The sequence below is a fragment of the Etheostoma spectabile genome, chromosome 5 (genome assembly GCF_008692095.1).
Source record: "Etheostoma spectabile isolate EspeVRDwgs_2016 chromosome 5, UIUC_Espe_1.0, whole genome shotgun sequence".
NCBI classification, from domain to species: domain Eukaryota; kingdom Metazoa; phylum Chordata; class Actinopteri; order Perciformes; family Percidae; genus Etheostoma; species Etheostoma spectabile.
The window spans coordinates 20,076,264-20,092,731 of NC_045737.1; the positions used below are offsets into that span (position 1 = coordinate 20,076,264).

General features: G+C 41.8%; 1 protein-coding gene across 1 annotated transcript in view; it reads right to left on the reverse strand.

The window, feature by feature from the left end:
* LOC116689435 (E3 ubiquitin-protein ligase KCMF1) overlaps positions 1–15,203 on the reverse strand; it is a 15,499-nt gene extending 296 nt beyond the window's left edge. Inside the window, exons 1-7 of the mRNA XM_032515961.1 lie at positions 15,003–15,203; positions 12,724–12,891; positions 11,239–11,378; positions 5,132–5,233; positions 2,965–3,145; positions 1,459–1,771; positions 1–1,268 (exon numbers count right to left, since the gene is read on the reverse strand). The exon at positions 1–1,268 is cut by the window's left edge and continues 296 nt beyond it. Of these exons, the coding sequence (XP_032371852.1) occupies positions 941–1,268; positions 1,459–1,771; positions 2,965–3,145; positions 5,132–5,233; positions 11,239–11,378; positions 12,724–12,891; positions 15,003–15,018 (1,248 nt within the window). The 5' untranslated portion in view covers positions 15,019–15,203 and the 3' untranslated portion in view covers positions 1–940. The remainder of the gene's footprint in view (positions 1,269–1,458; positions 1,772–2,964; positions 3,146–5,131; positions 5,234–11,238; positions 11,379–12,723; positions 12,892–15,002) is intronic.
* Between the last annotated feature and the right edge of the window lie 1,265 nt (positions 15,204–16,468).

A 16,468-nucleotide genomic window follows, 5' to 3' on the forward strand; every position in this document is an offset into this window, starting at 1 on the left:
GGGGGGGTGAACTGTGAAGACCAGGTTGTGTTTCTTCCATGTTAGAAAAGGCCTGAAAATGGTCACACTGAGGAGTTTCATCTCTGTTTGCCTCCGAGTTGCATTACGCCTTTATGTAGAGCATCTGTAGTGTACACAAATGGACACTGGATATGCAATTCCAAACCAAAGTGCCCACAGTTGATATAAAGCAAGGTCTTTAGACCCAAAACAGGTGATGTCACACAAAGGGGAGGGGGGGTTGAGAGTGGACATGAATGTAACCAAACATGGCCATCAGTCTGCGTGTGTGTGTGTGTGTGTGTGTGTGTGTGTGGTGCAGAAATACCAGTGGTGTGGCACTCAGCACCGTTAATTTACAGTTACTCAGGTGTCTGAACAAAAGAGAAAGACCTCCCCGTTTAGTGACAGTGTGCAGTTAGAAATGGGCACATGGTGATTTAAGCTCATGCTTCAGTTGTGGTAAACCATTCCAAGCAGTTCTTTATTCAATAACTATAAATACACAGCAGCGTTTTTACCGGAGAGGTTTCTGTCTGCCTCCTCTCCCTGGGCGTGTGACACGTTTGTCTCTTTAAAACGGCTAACTACGCTTTGCTCATTTGCTAGAGGAAACGCGGGTTATATGGAATTGATTATCAACTTTCATATAAATTTTTCTATAATATATTTATATAGTTATTTTTCTTTCTCTCACGCACCCACCACGCTTGCTTGCTTTCACATTCTCTCGTCTCACTACTTTTATTCAATGTACACAACGTAATAAACATGGGGTTTGAGTGTGGAGCGACATAGCTGAAATGACAATCACTGAGAAAAAAATAATAAAACAAAGCCAAAAAGAACTGCAGTCTTTTTTGTCATCCATTGGCAGTCGGACTGACTCAGCAGTCAGCCAAGTAGAATGGTGGATTGAGGGGAGGGAGTGGCCATGTCATCAAAGGGGCGGCGCGGGAGGCTCTTTCTTCGTTGGTGCTGTTTTAGTCGTGGTTTTCGGCGTCTTGGTGGCCGGGGTCATCTCCTTGAGGTTGAGGTTCTCCAGCGCCACGTCTAAGGTCATGACCTCAACACAGCCCATGGCCTCGAAGTCAGCGAAATTCCGCAATGAGCCGTGACAGTCGTCCTCGTCTTCGTCGGAGGAGGCCGAGGCGTCCGAGTCGGGCAGCAGCGTTGACAGCAGCAGCTCCGTCACAAACAAGCTCCTGTCGGCCCACTGGGCCTCGCACGCCTGCCGCTCTGCCTCAGACAGCCGCGGTTCGCTCAGCCTGCAACAGAGATTTAACCGTTGGTTAAAAGAGTACGACAGATGGATGACAAATCAGGTGACAGTAGAGAATAAAAAAACAACTGCTTAAAAATCCCTTTAACACTTATAAAAAAATACTCTGCACAGTGAACATCCAAAGGACTTTAAAGACGTTTCATGGACAAAGAAAATAAGAGCGAGAGTCCCACCTGCTGAGTAGAAACTGGGAGCTATGTGCAGTATGCTGTGTGTTGGACTCCGGCGGACCCGGGTTTGGACTGGGGTTGGTATTGTGGTTGGCGTTGGGGTTCGCGGCAGCTGAATTGGTATTGAGGATTGCATTGGCTCGGCCGCCGCCCCGGCTGGCGTTTCGGGCCGTCTCCAACTGCTGCCGCGCTGCCTGGGCTTGTTGGCGCTCCAGTTGGAGTTGCATCTGAAGCTGTTGGAGCTGGGAGGCCGAGGGGCCCGAGTTGAGCTGTCCGCCCGCCGAACGCCGCACCCCTGACAACTGGGAGAGAAGCTCTGGGAGGAACAAGATGGAAAAGACAAGGGCTCGATGATTCCAACATGAAGCAAAGACTTGGTCAATTCAGACGACCAGTCAACCAGTCTACCGGACAGTAGGCGCTCATGAAAACATTCCATTTAAGCAGATCGTGAAAACTGAAAATTCAAAATAATTCAACCTGTTTAAGCTTTTGTTTTGTGAATTTATGTAAGACGTACATATTTCAAATTGGTCACATTGTTCATCCCTAAAAAAATAACATTTAAGAGCTATACTGTCACAGAACAATGATCTAGTAGGATCGCTGTGTAACCTCTGATCCACAAAGGTACAGCACTATCATTCACAGGACACAGGATAAGACCCTCAGCAGGGAGGTTTTTAGGCTAAAATTCAACCAGTTGGGTCAACAGCCCAGCAGGTATAGTAGGTCATTAGTGAGGAGGCTGTTTGTGAGGCAGACTGAACATGGACCCTCATTATGGCACAGCTGGAGCTGACATGGGGAATGCCAAGCGCTGAACCGGATTAAAATTGGGAACAGGATAAACAAGAAATTGCCACAGCAACAACTCTGCCCACACATTACTGCATTATCCCGACTACCGTTCGGCCTAGCCCTGTATTATACCTCTGCTACTGCAGGTCATTTTTCTGTTAATGTGAGAGAAACAATTCATAGTGAGACAATGAATACATGGGGCTCTTAACGCCACACGCCTGATTTAGGACTAGGCGCCAGTGTTTAAGACCTCCTGCAGTTGTAGTTGTGAGATACTCAACTTAATTATTTTCTGCCTGACTGTACTGATAACAAACATACAGCTGTCATTACCTGACCAAAGAAAACAAAAACCCCGGCACTCACAGATGAGGAATCTTCTTATTTAATCAACTACATTTTAAAAACAAACACTATTTTGTTTTTCCCACCTTAAATAAGATTACTTATCTGATCTGTCTGTTTTCTTTGATCCTTGTTGCTGCTGTGCACCCAATACACTGTCTAAGATTTGGAACTGTGCAGGCTACTTTCCCTCATTATTGGCAGACCCACAACGGGTTTCACACTTTCTTGTTCTGCAGCTGTGTGCCTCAGAGGGAGCCTGTATCATACATGTCAGCATGGATTTACCATGTCACCATTACATGTGTGCGTGAGTTTTGTGTGTGTGTGTGTGGGGGTTTTGTGTGACGTGTGTCTGACCTGCTATAGGGTCCATGGCCTCTCTGCTGTAGTTGGAACTCTGTGAGGAGCTCTGGCTGGTGGAGAGTCCCCCTGTGGTGCTGCTGGTGAAGTGCATGTTAGATCTGCGGGCTCTCGGACCCCCCAGCCCGCGACCAGGGTGAAACATCCTCCTCACATGCCGCACCCCACTGGACTCATCGTGGAGCTTGTTGTTAAGGAACACTTCTTTGTTTGATTGACAAATGTATTAATAAACTAGAAGTTGCAGCACAGAAACTGTCACTCCTCTAAATGCTCACTCCACTCAGGCCTTCTGATCCAGCTGCAGTCTGATAAAATGTTTGCATGGGTCTCTTGTGTTCCCCCCACACCCATGCACAAGACACCACTCTGCGTATGCCAACAAACAAAAGCCATGGCCCCATTTTGTGAAGCTTAGGATGCACTTGTTCTGTCTGTATTTCTACATCTTTGCACCTTTTGTTTTCTCAACAGCACTTATTCAAAGTACTCTATGAATAGACTGCATCAGCAGTACTCTGACTCTTCCCAGAATGCAACTCACATGGAGCGTTACAGCTGGTTCCTAACAGGCAAACACAGATGCTGCCATTTCAACCCTTCACACAATTTGACAAACAACACATCCTTGAAAAGTGCTCCTTTCTGTGGCTCTCCTGAACAACTTGTACAGTGTAAGTCAACTCACACGTGTAGGCTAATTCCTATATTCAACGTCAAAAGGAATGAGGGGTATTTGTTTTTAATATAATAGGCCTGCGCAATAAAATTGTCATAAAATCGCAATCTTGATTTACCCCTGTTCATGATTGAATTTTTAAATAACTTCTTATAAGTCATTCTGTTTGGTACTGCCAATTTGCTTTGTCGTGTCATGGTTCATGTGTGTCATAAACATTACACTTTGGGAGAAAAAAAAAATTGTGGCAGAGATTTGTGATATGAATTCTAAGCTAAATGAAATCCTGATTAATATTTTTCCCCGAGTTGTGGAGGCCTAATATATTGAAACAATTCTAAGCATTTATAATATAATTGACTAATACACTTCAGCAGAGCCCCAAGTTTGGTTAAGATGTTATTAAGTAATAGATGAGACCAGTCAAGACCACATTACTACTTTATCTGCCAAATAATAAGAGGAAACAACTAATTTTATAACGACAAACATTTTTTATGAAGTTTGTAGTGTGAATTGGTCACATCCCAGCTGATACCCGATCTGCTTAATTAGGCCAGTATCACCAGCAATATCTATCCAGTTCGAATTTGTACAGCCCTACAAACCATCAAAGCTACATTTGTCCACTTGGTACCTTTGAGAAAAAAACAAACTATAAAAGCAACATTGAACTGCTTTTGATCTGATCTTTAGCACTCAACACATTTCATAATGACCTTAACTTCACGCTACATCTCATGGCTCTCTTTTGTGGAGAGCCATTCTCAAAGGGAGGAGAGGAAAGAGAAGGCCACACTATGCATCGAACCAATGACAAAGCGTGCAACCAACTCATCAGTCATAGCAAATCCTTTACACTGTAGTTTGTCACAATGGCATGAGACACATAATTAGGGGTCAATCCCCGAGGGGGCTGGGATCTGCGGTTGCAAGGCAACGCGGATCCCAGTACCAGCAGTGTTGGGAACCCTATTGTAATCACAGAGATATAAAAGTGTTGCTGCAGCCTAACCGTGCATGGTAGGGTGATTTTCTTTTTTTTTTATTATTATCAATTATTTGTCAGGGACAATGCAGCAGACATTATAATATACAAAAGTATTACAGTCAAGGCCATAGCAATATGTGTAGATGTGTTGCATAAAAGGTTTCTAGCCAATAGGCTAATTTGCAACCCCCTGATGAAATTTTCATGACGTGTCCAGAACCCTGCAGGGACCCGAGGCACACCCAAGAAAATGCATTGGTGCCATTAGCATGTATAAAATGAACGTAAATAGGAATCTTGCATCTTCCGTTCACTACACTCCTTGCAGCTCACACCTTGGAATATTTCCTGACTCAGCAATCTGGATGTAACAGAACGCATTCACATAAATATCTGAATAGTTTCTACACCCTGAAATACAGGCTTCTCTTACCACAACTAACTGAAGAAAAAAAAAATGTGGAGGAAGAGGAACTACTATTTGAAAAGGATATTAAGTCTCTGGGTGCTCTGTGTTCAAGTGTGAGATGAGCAGCAAAGTCATCGGTCACATGATTCGGGTCGCCACCTGGTAGTGCTGCACATATGGGGCAGATCTAGAGGACAGGAAGAGAGAGCGTTACATGTTAATATTAGCACACTTCACTACATATTCAACAATGACCAGTTTGTGATGGGTGCTCTGGAACAAACACAGAGATCTGCAAATATCAACTGTACAAATGACAAACTGTAACATGCAGAGAGCTCTGTGTTGAGAGTGTCAAAAGTGATGATGAGGGCATGGACTGATTTTAAATATGCTTTTTCAAGTTGTTTTAATCATGCAACAGAAAACTCAGAATGGACAGATTGGACATATAGTCTAGCTAGCTGTCTCAATTTACCTGGCAGAGATCTGAGGAGCAGTTAAAAGGTAATTTAGTTTTTTTCTCAACCTGGACCCTATTTCCCCCTGCATTTGTGTCTATAGACTAATACAACCAAAAATCTTTGAAATTGTTCCAGTATTGATCAAGATTGCAGCAATGAGCTGGCACAAACCAAGCTGCAATGTAACCTAATGGGGCAATTGTGCACCCTCAATTTTTGTCCACTTTTTATCCTTTTCAGACTCAGGTGTCTGACAACATTATCGATCTCACGAGGCGACTTCTTGTCCAAACACAGCGGTGTGGAGTGTAGAACGCAAGTCAGGGGACAAATGTGTTCCGGAAGTCTGTTGTTTCGTAGGTTTCAGAAATTATAGGTTTGTGTCATCTAAAAGATGTTGCCGTGGCTCAATATTTAAATGATTTAAAAAATGTGGATGAGGTTGTTATAGTTCGATGACTGCCCGTGTTCATTTGAGCCAGAGTAAGTTATGCGGATAAAGAGACACAGAGAGTCCTAGAGAGAGCAGCAGGTAGAGAATTGTGAAGCAGCGGGTGAAGGGCTGCGATGTTTGGGATATTGGTGGTAGTCCCGTGGGTGCTGTGCCCCTATATACCCAAAGAGTATGTTGTATAGAGTGAGACCTGTTGGTGCCAGATATGTGTGGTCTTGATGTGTCCAGTGATATACTTCAGACACAACGCTGTGTCCCCACAGCAGAGGATTTCCCCCCTCTGATCAACAGGGCTGTGAAAGAGACATGAGCAAAGACGAACGCTTGTTTTTATTGAAAATATTTTAGATAACACAAAACCATGGATGTATTATAGTGTACTGAAAGCACAAAACACTCTGCAGCTGCTGCCTCTCTCTCTCTCCCCCCATCCGCTCTTTGTCTTTGAATATGGGCGGCCATCCAATTATAATGACCCTATCCACATTTTGTAAACTCATTTAAATATTGAGCCATGGCACTGAAAATCTTTTAGATAATACAAACCTATAGACTAATTTATGTAGCCTACTGCAAAACAACAGAGTGCCGGAACGCCATTTTCCCTACTCACGTTCCACACCGCTGTCTTCAGACAGGAAGTCACGTCTTGAGATCGATAATGTTGTCACACACTTTTAAATACAATCTGAGCTTGTCAGTGGCAAAAACAATCACTATTAATGGCATCGTAGTTGCCCAATTGCCCCTTTAGATTTCACTGCAGCTTGGTTCAAACCGGTTCGTCACTGCATTCTCGCTCAATACGAGCACAATTTCAAAGATGTTCATATCAGTCTATTAGACACAAATGCATGGGGAAATAAAAAAAATACACAAAACTATACTTTAACTATAGTACTTATAAATAGAGCAGAGTTTAGAATGCCAACACAAATAAAGCGGAAGGTGAGGGCCATCCGAACATAAGGTACATCTGGAGGATCTTGGCGATATAGACTAAGAGTACCTGTAAATCAACTAAATTATTAACTAAATAACTGAAGTTTTTTTATTTTAGAACTATTTAATATATCATTCACACTGCAATAAGTTAATACACCTAGAATAAACTAAACCATTTCTAAATTAACTAAAAACTGTACAGCATTTATATGCGCCACTGATAGGCGTAAATCCCAGGGGGTTGGAGGGGTCAGGACCTCTGCATCTAAGGGTTCCAACCCCCCCAGAAATATCATTAAAAACCATGCTGCGTATTGTCAATAACATAATGATGTATATTTAAAATATCTATGTAAGTAGTAAAACAATCCAAGCTACAAAAAGGCTTTATAAGTTTAGAAACATTTTTAGTCCCCCCCCTCCCTTGCCTCACAGTGGTTTGGTCCACTGCCACTTGGACTCATGTTTAGACATGTGATTTTAAAGATTTGTGTTGTTGACAGAGAAAAGAAAAACAGACATAAGATTATTTTTCAGTACACCAAAAACCAAGTAAGTACAATAAATCCTCATTTCAAGACAATTTGGTAACATCTTTAAAATAATGGGTGCTTATGGAAATACTAACGTCACTATGTCACAGGCAAAGGAGACAGAAAGAACTGAGTAACAGGGAGACCAGGGACAGTCAGTGTAGAGTCTCAGGTAAGTGTGTTGAGCTTAGTTCATATTTTTGGAGGTGTGTCGCTGTCAGGGTTAGAAGATGAGTTTTACTAGTGGCTCACTAGTTTACATTATGATTAGCTAATTTAACAAGTGTCCAAAACAAATGTCATTTCTTTATATGGGTTCACTTTTTTTAAAATAAGCCTGTTTTAAGTTATTTTTGTGGCTTGATTGTACACATAAAAATAAATGGTTTTAAAGAAGAATATTTTGGTCAATTTAGTTGGCTTTTTCATTGAATCAAGAGAAACACTGAAAAGACGGATAATGGTATAGTCTCCATGCTACACTAATGATAGTATTAAGGCTTTCCTCTTTGTACACATATCCTCTACCAGTTTAATTGTGGCTGTATTATTTGTGTCCCCTTCAAAAATTGCGCTTCAGAAATTTTTCATGTCCCCACCAACTGTTAGATGAGATTTATGCCCATGGTGCCACTCCAACACACTAATGGTTTGGACCCCTCTCAAGCAAGTTCGTGGAATCTGCAGGTTGATTAATGAACAATTCTAAAATGAAAAATCTGAGGTTATCTGGAATTAAGAAGGAAGAAGACTCACACCAAACAAAAACACATGTTCATGCGTTGGAAAAACATCAGCAATAATGTAAAATGTATAGAACATGGACAAAATGTTCTTTTAATTATTTCTCAGCCTTTAAACCAGTATTTTTGTGTCTTCTTTCTTGAATAACAGTATGCATTTATAAATAGAGCTGCACAGTTATTCTTAGCAGCATCGGAAGCTGACATCAGAACTAGGCTTCAAATGTGACATTGTTAAAGAGATACTTCACACCGATGATCATTAAGCTTTGTATCAGTAGAAATACGGTAGTATTTTCAAATGGCCGTGCTTCCCTTCCTCATGCCCCCTTGAGACATCTCTGTATTGTGTGTGACGCAAAAGTGTTGTTTTGCGTCACCTGAGTTATTTTTGCCGAGGTAGCCAGCTATGTTACCAGCCAGCTAGTTCCGTATGTTTTCATCCCCGCCCAGAGGGGGTTGGACTCTTGGAGTCCATATGTTCTTTCCCCCCCCCCCAGCATGTTTCCTTGTATCAGGGAGGCTCCAAAATCATGGTCGCCGTGGCCCTGCCACACGTCCTGCGATGCCGTTACATCCTGCTACGCTCTGCTGTGCCTTGTAATACCGTGCAGTGCCCTGCTATACCATGAACTACTACAAACTACTATTTTTAGTCATTGTTGCAATATCTCTTACTAAGACTGTTATTGCCACTATTTATTTCAACCCCAACCGGCCTGTCAGACACCGCCTTCCAAGAGCCAGGGTCTGTCCGAGGTTTCTTCCTAAAAGGCAGTTTTTCCTCGACACTTTCACTTGCTCTGGAGGGAACTACGAGAGCTGTCGGGTCCTTGTAAATTTTAGAGTGTGGTGTCAACCTACTCTATCTGTAAAGTGTCTTGAGATAACTCATGTTATGAATTGATATTATAAATGAAATTGAATTGAAGTGCATTAAAACTACCGCAAATGTGTACCACCGGGATAAATAGGTACAGATCGGAGAATATGCAGGAAACTTTATTACAGACGGAATCCTCGACACAATATGCAAGCCTAACCTACTACGGAGACCAGCACCTCAGCCAGCGGTGTTGCCTGATGCCACTAGCTGGGTAAGGGGACATCCACGGTGGTGTGCGCTAAAGCGGAGCAAGGGCAAGAGTTTCAGCTAGGTGGAAAGCTAACGCTAGGCGGCCACCTGTCTGATCCATCCTGCTTGCAAGCGTCCGATCATTAGACAACAAACTGGACGACATCCAACTTCAATGAAACTCCGCGAGTTCAGAAACTGCTGTGTTTTTCTTTTTGTGGAAACCTGGCTACACAACAGTGTACCGCACTTCGCTATCTAGCTACCGGGCCTTCTAGCCTGCCAAGCAGATGCTGCTCTGCCGGGTAAGACTCGTAGAGGTGGGCTGTGTTAACACGGACATGGACTGGTGCAAAATTGGGGTGGTTTTCTCCAACTACTGCTAACCGGTGGTGGAGTTTGACCATTCTACATTCCACGCAAATTCACGGCTATGTCTTTATATCACTCCAAGTGCTAATGCTACCAATGCATTAGCTGAACTTTACGGAGCCTATAATGTGTGTGCATGAAACCCCAATTTCCACCGGATACATAACAGCTGCGGATCTGCTCCGCTGCATGACAGCTCCGTGCTCCGCGATCTGTTAATACCCACCAGGTCCGGATTTGTTGCAAAACAGCTGCAACCAAATTCAAATTCATGTAGAATAGAACCACAAAACCAACAACAGTTTGTTTACATCCAGAGGAGTAGAGAGGAAACAACTCTGTGCTGTGTTTTCAAGGTGTAGTGCATGGAAATATGATCCGCCATAAACATGGTCTATTTTATTTAGAAAACTAACCAGATGTTTTATTATGTTTCTGTGCTTGACTTCCTGTATCTGCCGTGTGCTTAATTGCTGCGGAGCTCTCTGGCATCCAGCAAAAATGGAACCTATGTGTATCTGCTCCGGAGGGCTACGGATCGTCGGAGCTGGGACGGAGTCAGGACGCAGCCGTTCCGCAGTCTGTGGAAATACACACAAGGACTCCGCCGCCATTCCGGAGCAGATCCGCAGCCATTACGCATCCAGTGGAAATTTAAGGGTTAATGTAGCCTGTTTTGTATGTTGTTTTCATATAATGTAGTTTTTATATATATTTTAAACGTGTAACACCACTTGAGCCATGGTGAAACATTGTTTCATGTAAATGGTTGAAATGACAATAAAAACACATCGGAGTTGAATTCCTCACTGTCTGTCTATGTCTGTAAACAGTAGACGTGGCTTGGGAGTGAACTCTTTGAGCGCCGAAGCAAGTGCATTCTGGGATTTGATGCATTTCATCCACATGAGCCAAAAACACATTTTCTGGCTTTTCTCTGCCTTAAAGGCACCAATTTCTAAAAATTAATAAAAATCACATTTCTACTGCATAAGTGACCCAATTTAAAAGATATATTCATCTTTCCAACGGTGAAATATCCCTTTAAGCAAGACGACGATTAAGATGAGAGAGATAAGAGATACTTTTTATTAATCCCTAAAGAGTAAGGGAACTGCCCATTAGAAGAAGCGAGCAGTTGGGGGTTTGGTGAACTGGAACTCCAGCTACCAGTCCACACCGGGACTTGAACCGGCGACTCTGGGTTTCCCAAGCCCCTGCGGATTGACCTATTACCATCCTTAAGATGTAAACATAGCATACTTTAAAAACCTACAGGGTCCTCTGATGTCAGGGACATTCACAGTCACTGATTCAATTTACTCGATTGAGAAACATTCTGAGGTCTGTGAGGAGAATTAACACAAGTGTGAATGTTTCCAGGTCTAAAGATCTGTACAAACATCTAGCCAAGTTTTCATGGATGGCTTTGTGTGAAGCTTCAGCAGTAACTTTTTAAGCAATTTTTTCTTTTATTTAGACAGACAGACAAAAGCTAAAAACATTGCTCCAGATGACAACATACAGAAAAGTACACTACACACACTGAAGAAGGCACAGTGCACCTTTTCCACAATGCTTCCTTGCAATCAAATGTTTAACTTACCACTTCTGTGGAGGTCTCTGTGTGCTCTGCAGCCACGTGCTCCTGAAGGGAGATCTCTGTGTAGCCCATTCTGCCACAGTAGGGACATGTGAAGGCCTGGGGCTGCTCCACTGAGAAAGCTTCTCCACCGTAGTACAGGTCTGAAGGGGAATCAAGATGGACATTTAGTGTCAATGTTTTTGCATGTTTAAGCAACACGCCAGCTTCAGCTGCTGGAATTGCAGTGTTTCTTCTAAACAGGATCAACATTTTAAATCACAGTTGCCACAGAGTCATATGGGATAAACGGTCATGTATAAAATCTCAAAGTCAAGAGCCAGATAACAGAAAGTTACAGCATGAGAAGGCGTATAAATAAACAGGTTTACTTCAGAGGATGAGAGACATCTTGTAGTTAACTAAAGCATTTTTTTTTTTAGCCTTGCCTAACTAACTGTTCATTATAAACATTCCCTCCTAGCCCATTCACATAAATCCACCTGGGGGCAGTTTACACAAACAGTTAACACTGACATATTTTCACCTTATAAAGTGGTTATGATGAACGTGTTAGCAAACAGTTCCCTATTTATACATCCAGCAGACACAAGGCACCATTAGCATTCATTTGAAGTAGTGTTTGTGTCCACTTGATTAATGTAAGTCCAACTGTCACTTTCCTGCTAGCTCAGTTTTTAGCTCCACCAACATCTAAGGGAAATATCTGGTTATTAAGTTGATCAATGCTCCATTTGATTCACCAGCTAGTCGTTCTGTGTCTAGGTGCCATTTGGTGTTGGGCAGGTTAAGTACTGATTGTTTATCTAGTGTAGTAATAATTCTCTGTGGCAGAGAGCCTCACATTACGCATAGTCAATATGAAAACCTTTGATTAGTGCAGCTTTAAAGATAGCCGTTTGTAATCCACCTTTCCTTGTCAGCTGCATATACAATTATCTATGAGAAGACAGCAAGAGCTTATTAGTAGCAAATTATACAATCGTCCATATAAAAAGAGTCTAACACATGGCTGCTTTTTTGATTTATTTTCCTCAAAAACAAGATAAAAAAACAACATTAAACTGCGTAAATACCGATATCCACTATAAAACAGTCGGTTCAGTGACAAAAAGGCACACATAGTAAAACAGAATATGCAACATGTAAAAGTCTGAATATCAGTTTTTTCAGTTCTTGTTTTACTGCGCCAAGGTATAAAAAACTAGTAGAAGTAATCATCCAACAGCAAGAGAAATGGTCCAATCAAAACCATATTGCACGTTTGAGATGATACCATATGTGCTTATGTCGGTTGTTGATTGCTTCAAAAAACCCTAGTATAAAAAAATTCCAGATCTCTCTCTCTCTCTCTCACTCACTCACTCACTCACTCACTCACTCACTCACTCACGGCTCAAATTCACACTTTCCATATGTTCACAACCTGGATAAACACACTGCTTCTAATTAGTCTGATGTGAATATCAATATATCAATTTGACTTACCAAAGTCAACTCGGGTTAATATACACTGCATGGGATGCTCTGTGGTGTGTCTGGTAGTGGTTGCACCGCCCTCGTAGCACGAAGCACACAGATCGTAGTCGTAGCAGATTAAACATTTGTATCGTCGACCTCTGAAGTTGCCTTTTAAACATGCATCGCAGCTCACGCCTAAGGGAAGAAAGATAAGACACAGCAAGAGAAGAAAGAGGCTAAATGTGTAACTCAACTTAATTTGGTTCAATGAACACAGCACATGGAACAGGCTATGTACAGTTCATTTATAGAATACAATGTTTCATAATTTCAATGTTAAGGATAATTTCAACACATGTAGATCCTATCAACAAATCATGTATTTTTTAGTACTCATTAAGCATTACATGTTTCAACTGGGATTTTCTTAACCAATTTAACTGAGAATATATTCTTATAATCAATAAATGAATTACAATAAATAAGCTTCATATTTGTACTTGATACAAAAAAGTTCACTTAAGAACATATCTATTAGAATTATACTGTATAATTTTAACTGAATGGTAACTATGTTTGCAAAATGGGTATTATACATAAGGTGGACAGAATGCAATAAAATGCAATACAATCAACAAAACAATCAAAAAAACATTAGCCTAGATGTGTGTACGGTATTGTTACATTTTAATTGAGACTGTAACAGAAGTTGAACTCATTAAAAAGGTGCTGTGGTAGTGTATTGGGTGGCATTATATTCTCAAGTGTGACTGTTTTGTTGGACTTCTCTTTTCCATTTTGTATTTTGCTTGTTTGGTTGTATATTTTCTTTTGTCATGGCAGTGAAGGAACATGGGTGAGGTGGATTGGATGTATGTGCTGTTTGATTGTAACACATTAGAAGGAAGTGTTCAAAAACTGCATTCAAAGGAAATGTCTTTAGCATCAGCAGCCTAATATATAACCATGGAGTAGAATTAACACTTCTTTGACACAATCCAGCCAAAATTGAACATTTAAAGTGATGCACGGTGTGTAGGCTATTTATTGCAGGGATCTTGCAATGCATCATATGTTACTGTATCAACCCTCCTGTAGAAATTCTCTTACTTGGGAGTGACAAAGACTGACCAGTGTCTGTCCCAATCCCCTTTTAATAAAACTACACTCACTACACCCATCTCATTCATAAAGCCATCCTCATCAGTATATTCACTCCAACACTATATGAAAGGCTTCACCTTATGTTCACATAGGGTATAGGGGGCCCTACTGTGTTCAAGACCAGGCAATTCTTGATTGACTAGGACAGTCGTGCTGCTGTGTCGGTGTATTGTATGACACCAGGCTGTCTAAACTCCCTCATATCTCCATTCATTGCTAGCAAGCTGTTAAAGCTCAGTGCCACCCTGATCCCGCTGTACAGCGGCTGCAGAAACGTTAATGACAATAACAACGATAACCACTAACATCTCAGACATAAATAACGATGACAACTGACAGCGAAGTTGACAACAACAACACAGACACAGAAACTAAAGGCCGCTTTGGCCTGACTAACCTTCGCTGCTGGCTAACCATTTGACGAATAAACCAGATTGTTAGCTGACAAGTCAGACAGGTGTGGTAGACTTCACCTAGCTAACTCAACTTTTTTTCCGGCTGGTGAACTCAAGCATCTGATTGACAACATTAGCTAACCTCTGCTCGAGACCAACAACTAACTTCAAGCCCAACAAGGTTGGCCACAAGGACGAGGTGAATGTTGATTTGCGAAACTGGAATCTAAAGGCCAACTTTTACCAGGAAGGAGGCTAAAACAAGCTAACGTTAACGAGAAGAGAAGCCCTCGACCCCGCAACGTCATCTGGGATTCGCTGTTCTCCTATGTTTCCTATTCTCGGCACTCCCCCTCGCTCCCCAGCTCGTTAACGTTAACCTAGCTACATAACCCATTACCAGATAGGTTCCAGGCTAGCTAACGTTAGCACAGTCAGCTAACATTAACTAGCTTCTTCCGCTTATATATCAGCGTTGTGTTGGTCAACTGACGCTGACTGTTGTACATTTTCTGAAACATAAACGTCAACTGCAAGGTCCGTTGGGTTAGACACACATTTAGTGGCCGCCATAATGCGTCCACACGAAATTGCACTGCACCCTCGCTGCTAACACTAGCCAACGTTAGCTAGAATGGGCTGCAAAACAAGACATTCCCGGCTAGCTAACATTAGCTCGATGCTCTGTAAACGTTTTTATCAATAATCCCGATTTGCTCACATCTCTGTGTTGAAGTGTATTTTTACCTTCATGACGGGACATCCTACGAATACTAGTGCAGCCCCCTGCTCGGGCTCCCTGGTTTGCAATACAGAATAATATGAGTGAAGAGAAGCCGGGGTTGGTTGGCTGTCCCTGGCCTCTTCCCTCATGAAGGATCCGGTCTGTCTCACTGCCACCCCTCCGCCTCCTGCTGTGTCACTGTCCGGTGCACTGCTGCTCCGTCCACACGGTGGCAGTGTTGTCTCAGTTGTTGAGTGTCCTTTGCTGGTAGGTGGCTGAGACATATTGATTCCTCGGACTTAGGGCTGCATAAGTCCCCTTGAAAAACAAAGCTTTTACTTTGTTTTCAGCTTTTAGGTTATTGTTATAAATGTAAAGTTCCTTGGCTATCTTTCTGAAAAGACACTTAGATGTGTTTCCCTATCACCTGAAGGTGTACTGAGAACCGTTAAAATAGGCCTTTTATTTGTTTTAATATGTACACAAGACTGACTAAAAAACAGTAGATTGAAATAAAAATAATTTAATTTGGATGTCATGTCATAGCCTACTCTGAGAGTAGTTTACACATGTAATAGTTAGACCTATAACAAAGAATACCTTAAGCATTTGACATAAGCAAAACTCTTTGATTGTTATATTGACATTAAAAATAACATTTAACAAATAATTATAACAGACCTTACAACCTTAAAATGTTCTATAAAAACGACTTGTCAAATGCCCAGCCGCATATATGCAGGAAGCTTCCTTATGAGATGTTGATGGGCCATTCTGGCTAGTTGTAGACCTCTCACAAGACTAAAGTAGGCTATGCCTGAAGTACTTAAGTAGCATTTGGAAGAAGAAAACATCAATTTCTCAAGTTTTTCAGCTCGAAAGCTCCTCTTTAAAGAACATACGGTTATTTCATTTCATCTCATAACAAGATAATTGGAATGGAGCTTCAGACAATATGGTCATTTATTTCAAAGGCGAGAGAAAGGAGAACCATGATGAAAGGTAAACACATAAGCAGCTTAAAAAAATTTAATATTTCAGAAGTTTTTGCAAAAGGCACAAACCAAGAATTACAGGGCATCCAAAAGCTTTGTGCGAGTCCTTTTGAGTAACAGTTTCCGCTCTCACAACTCTCAACTCACAACTCAGCTCTGACTTCTTGGCTCATACCCGATATTTTTGCCAATAAATTTAGGAGTGAGTCATTAACAAGGTTGCACTAGATGAAGATGTTTGAATTAGACTCTTTTTGCTCTCCCCACAGAGAAGCCAGCGTTGGTCTACGCACATGATTGTTTTAGTCTTTCACAGTGCCTCATTGTTGGGTTTGCCAGACAGACCTTGTAGGGCAAAGCCAGAACAGGTCAGCATAGTGCAGAATCAAACTAGCACTCATGCTTGACGGCTGGCTGAGGTGTGTGGATGGAAAGAAAAACAATACCCCTGCATGAGAAGCAATTTTAACTTTGAAGTAAATATAACTGCCATT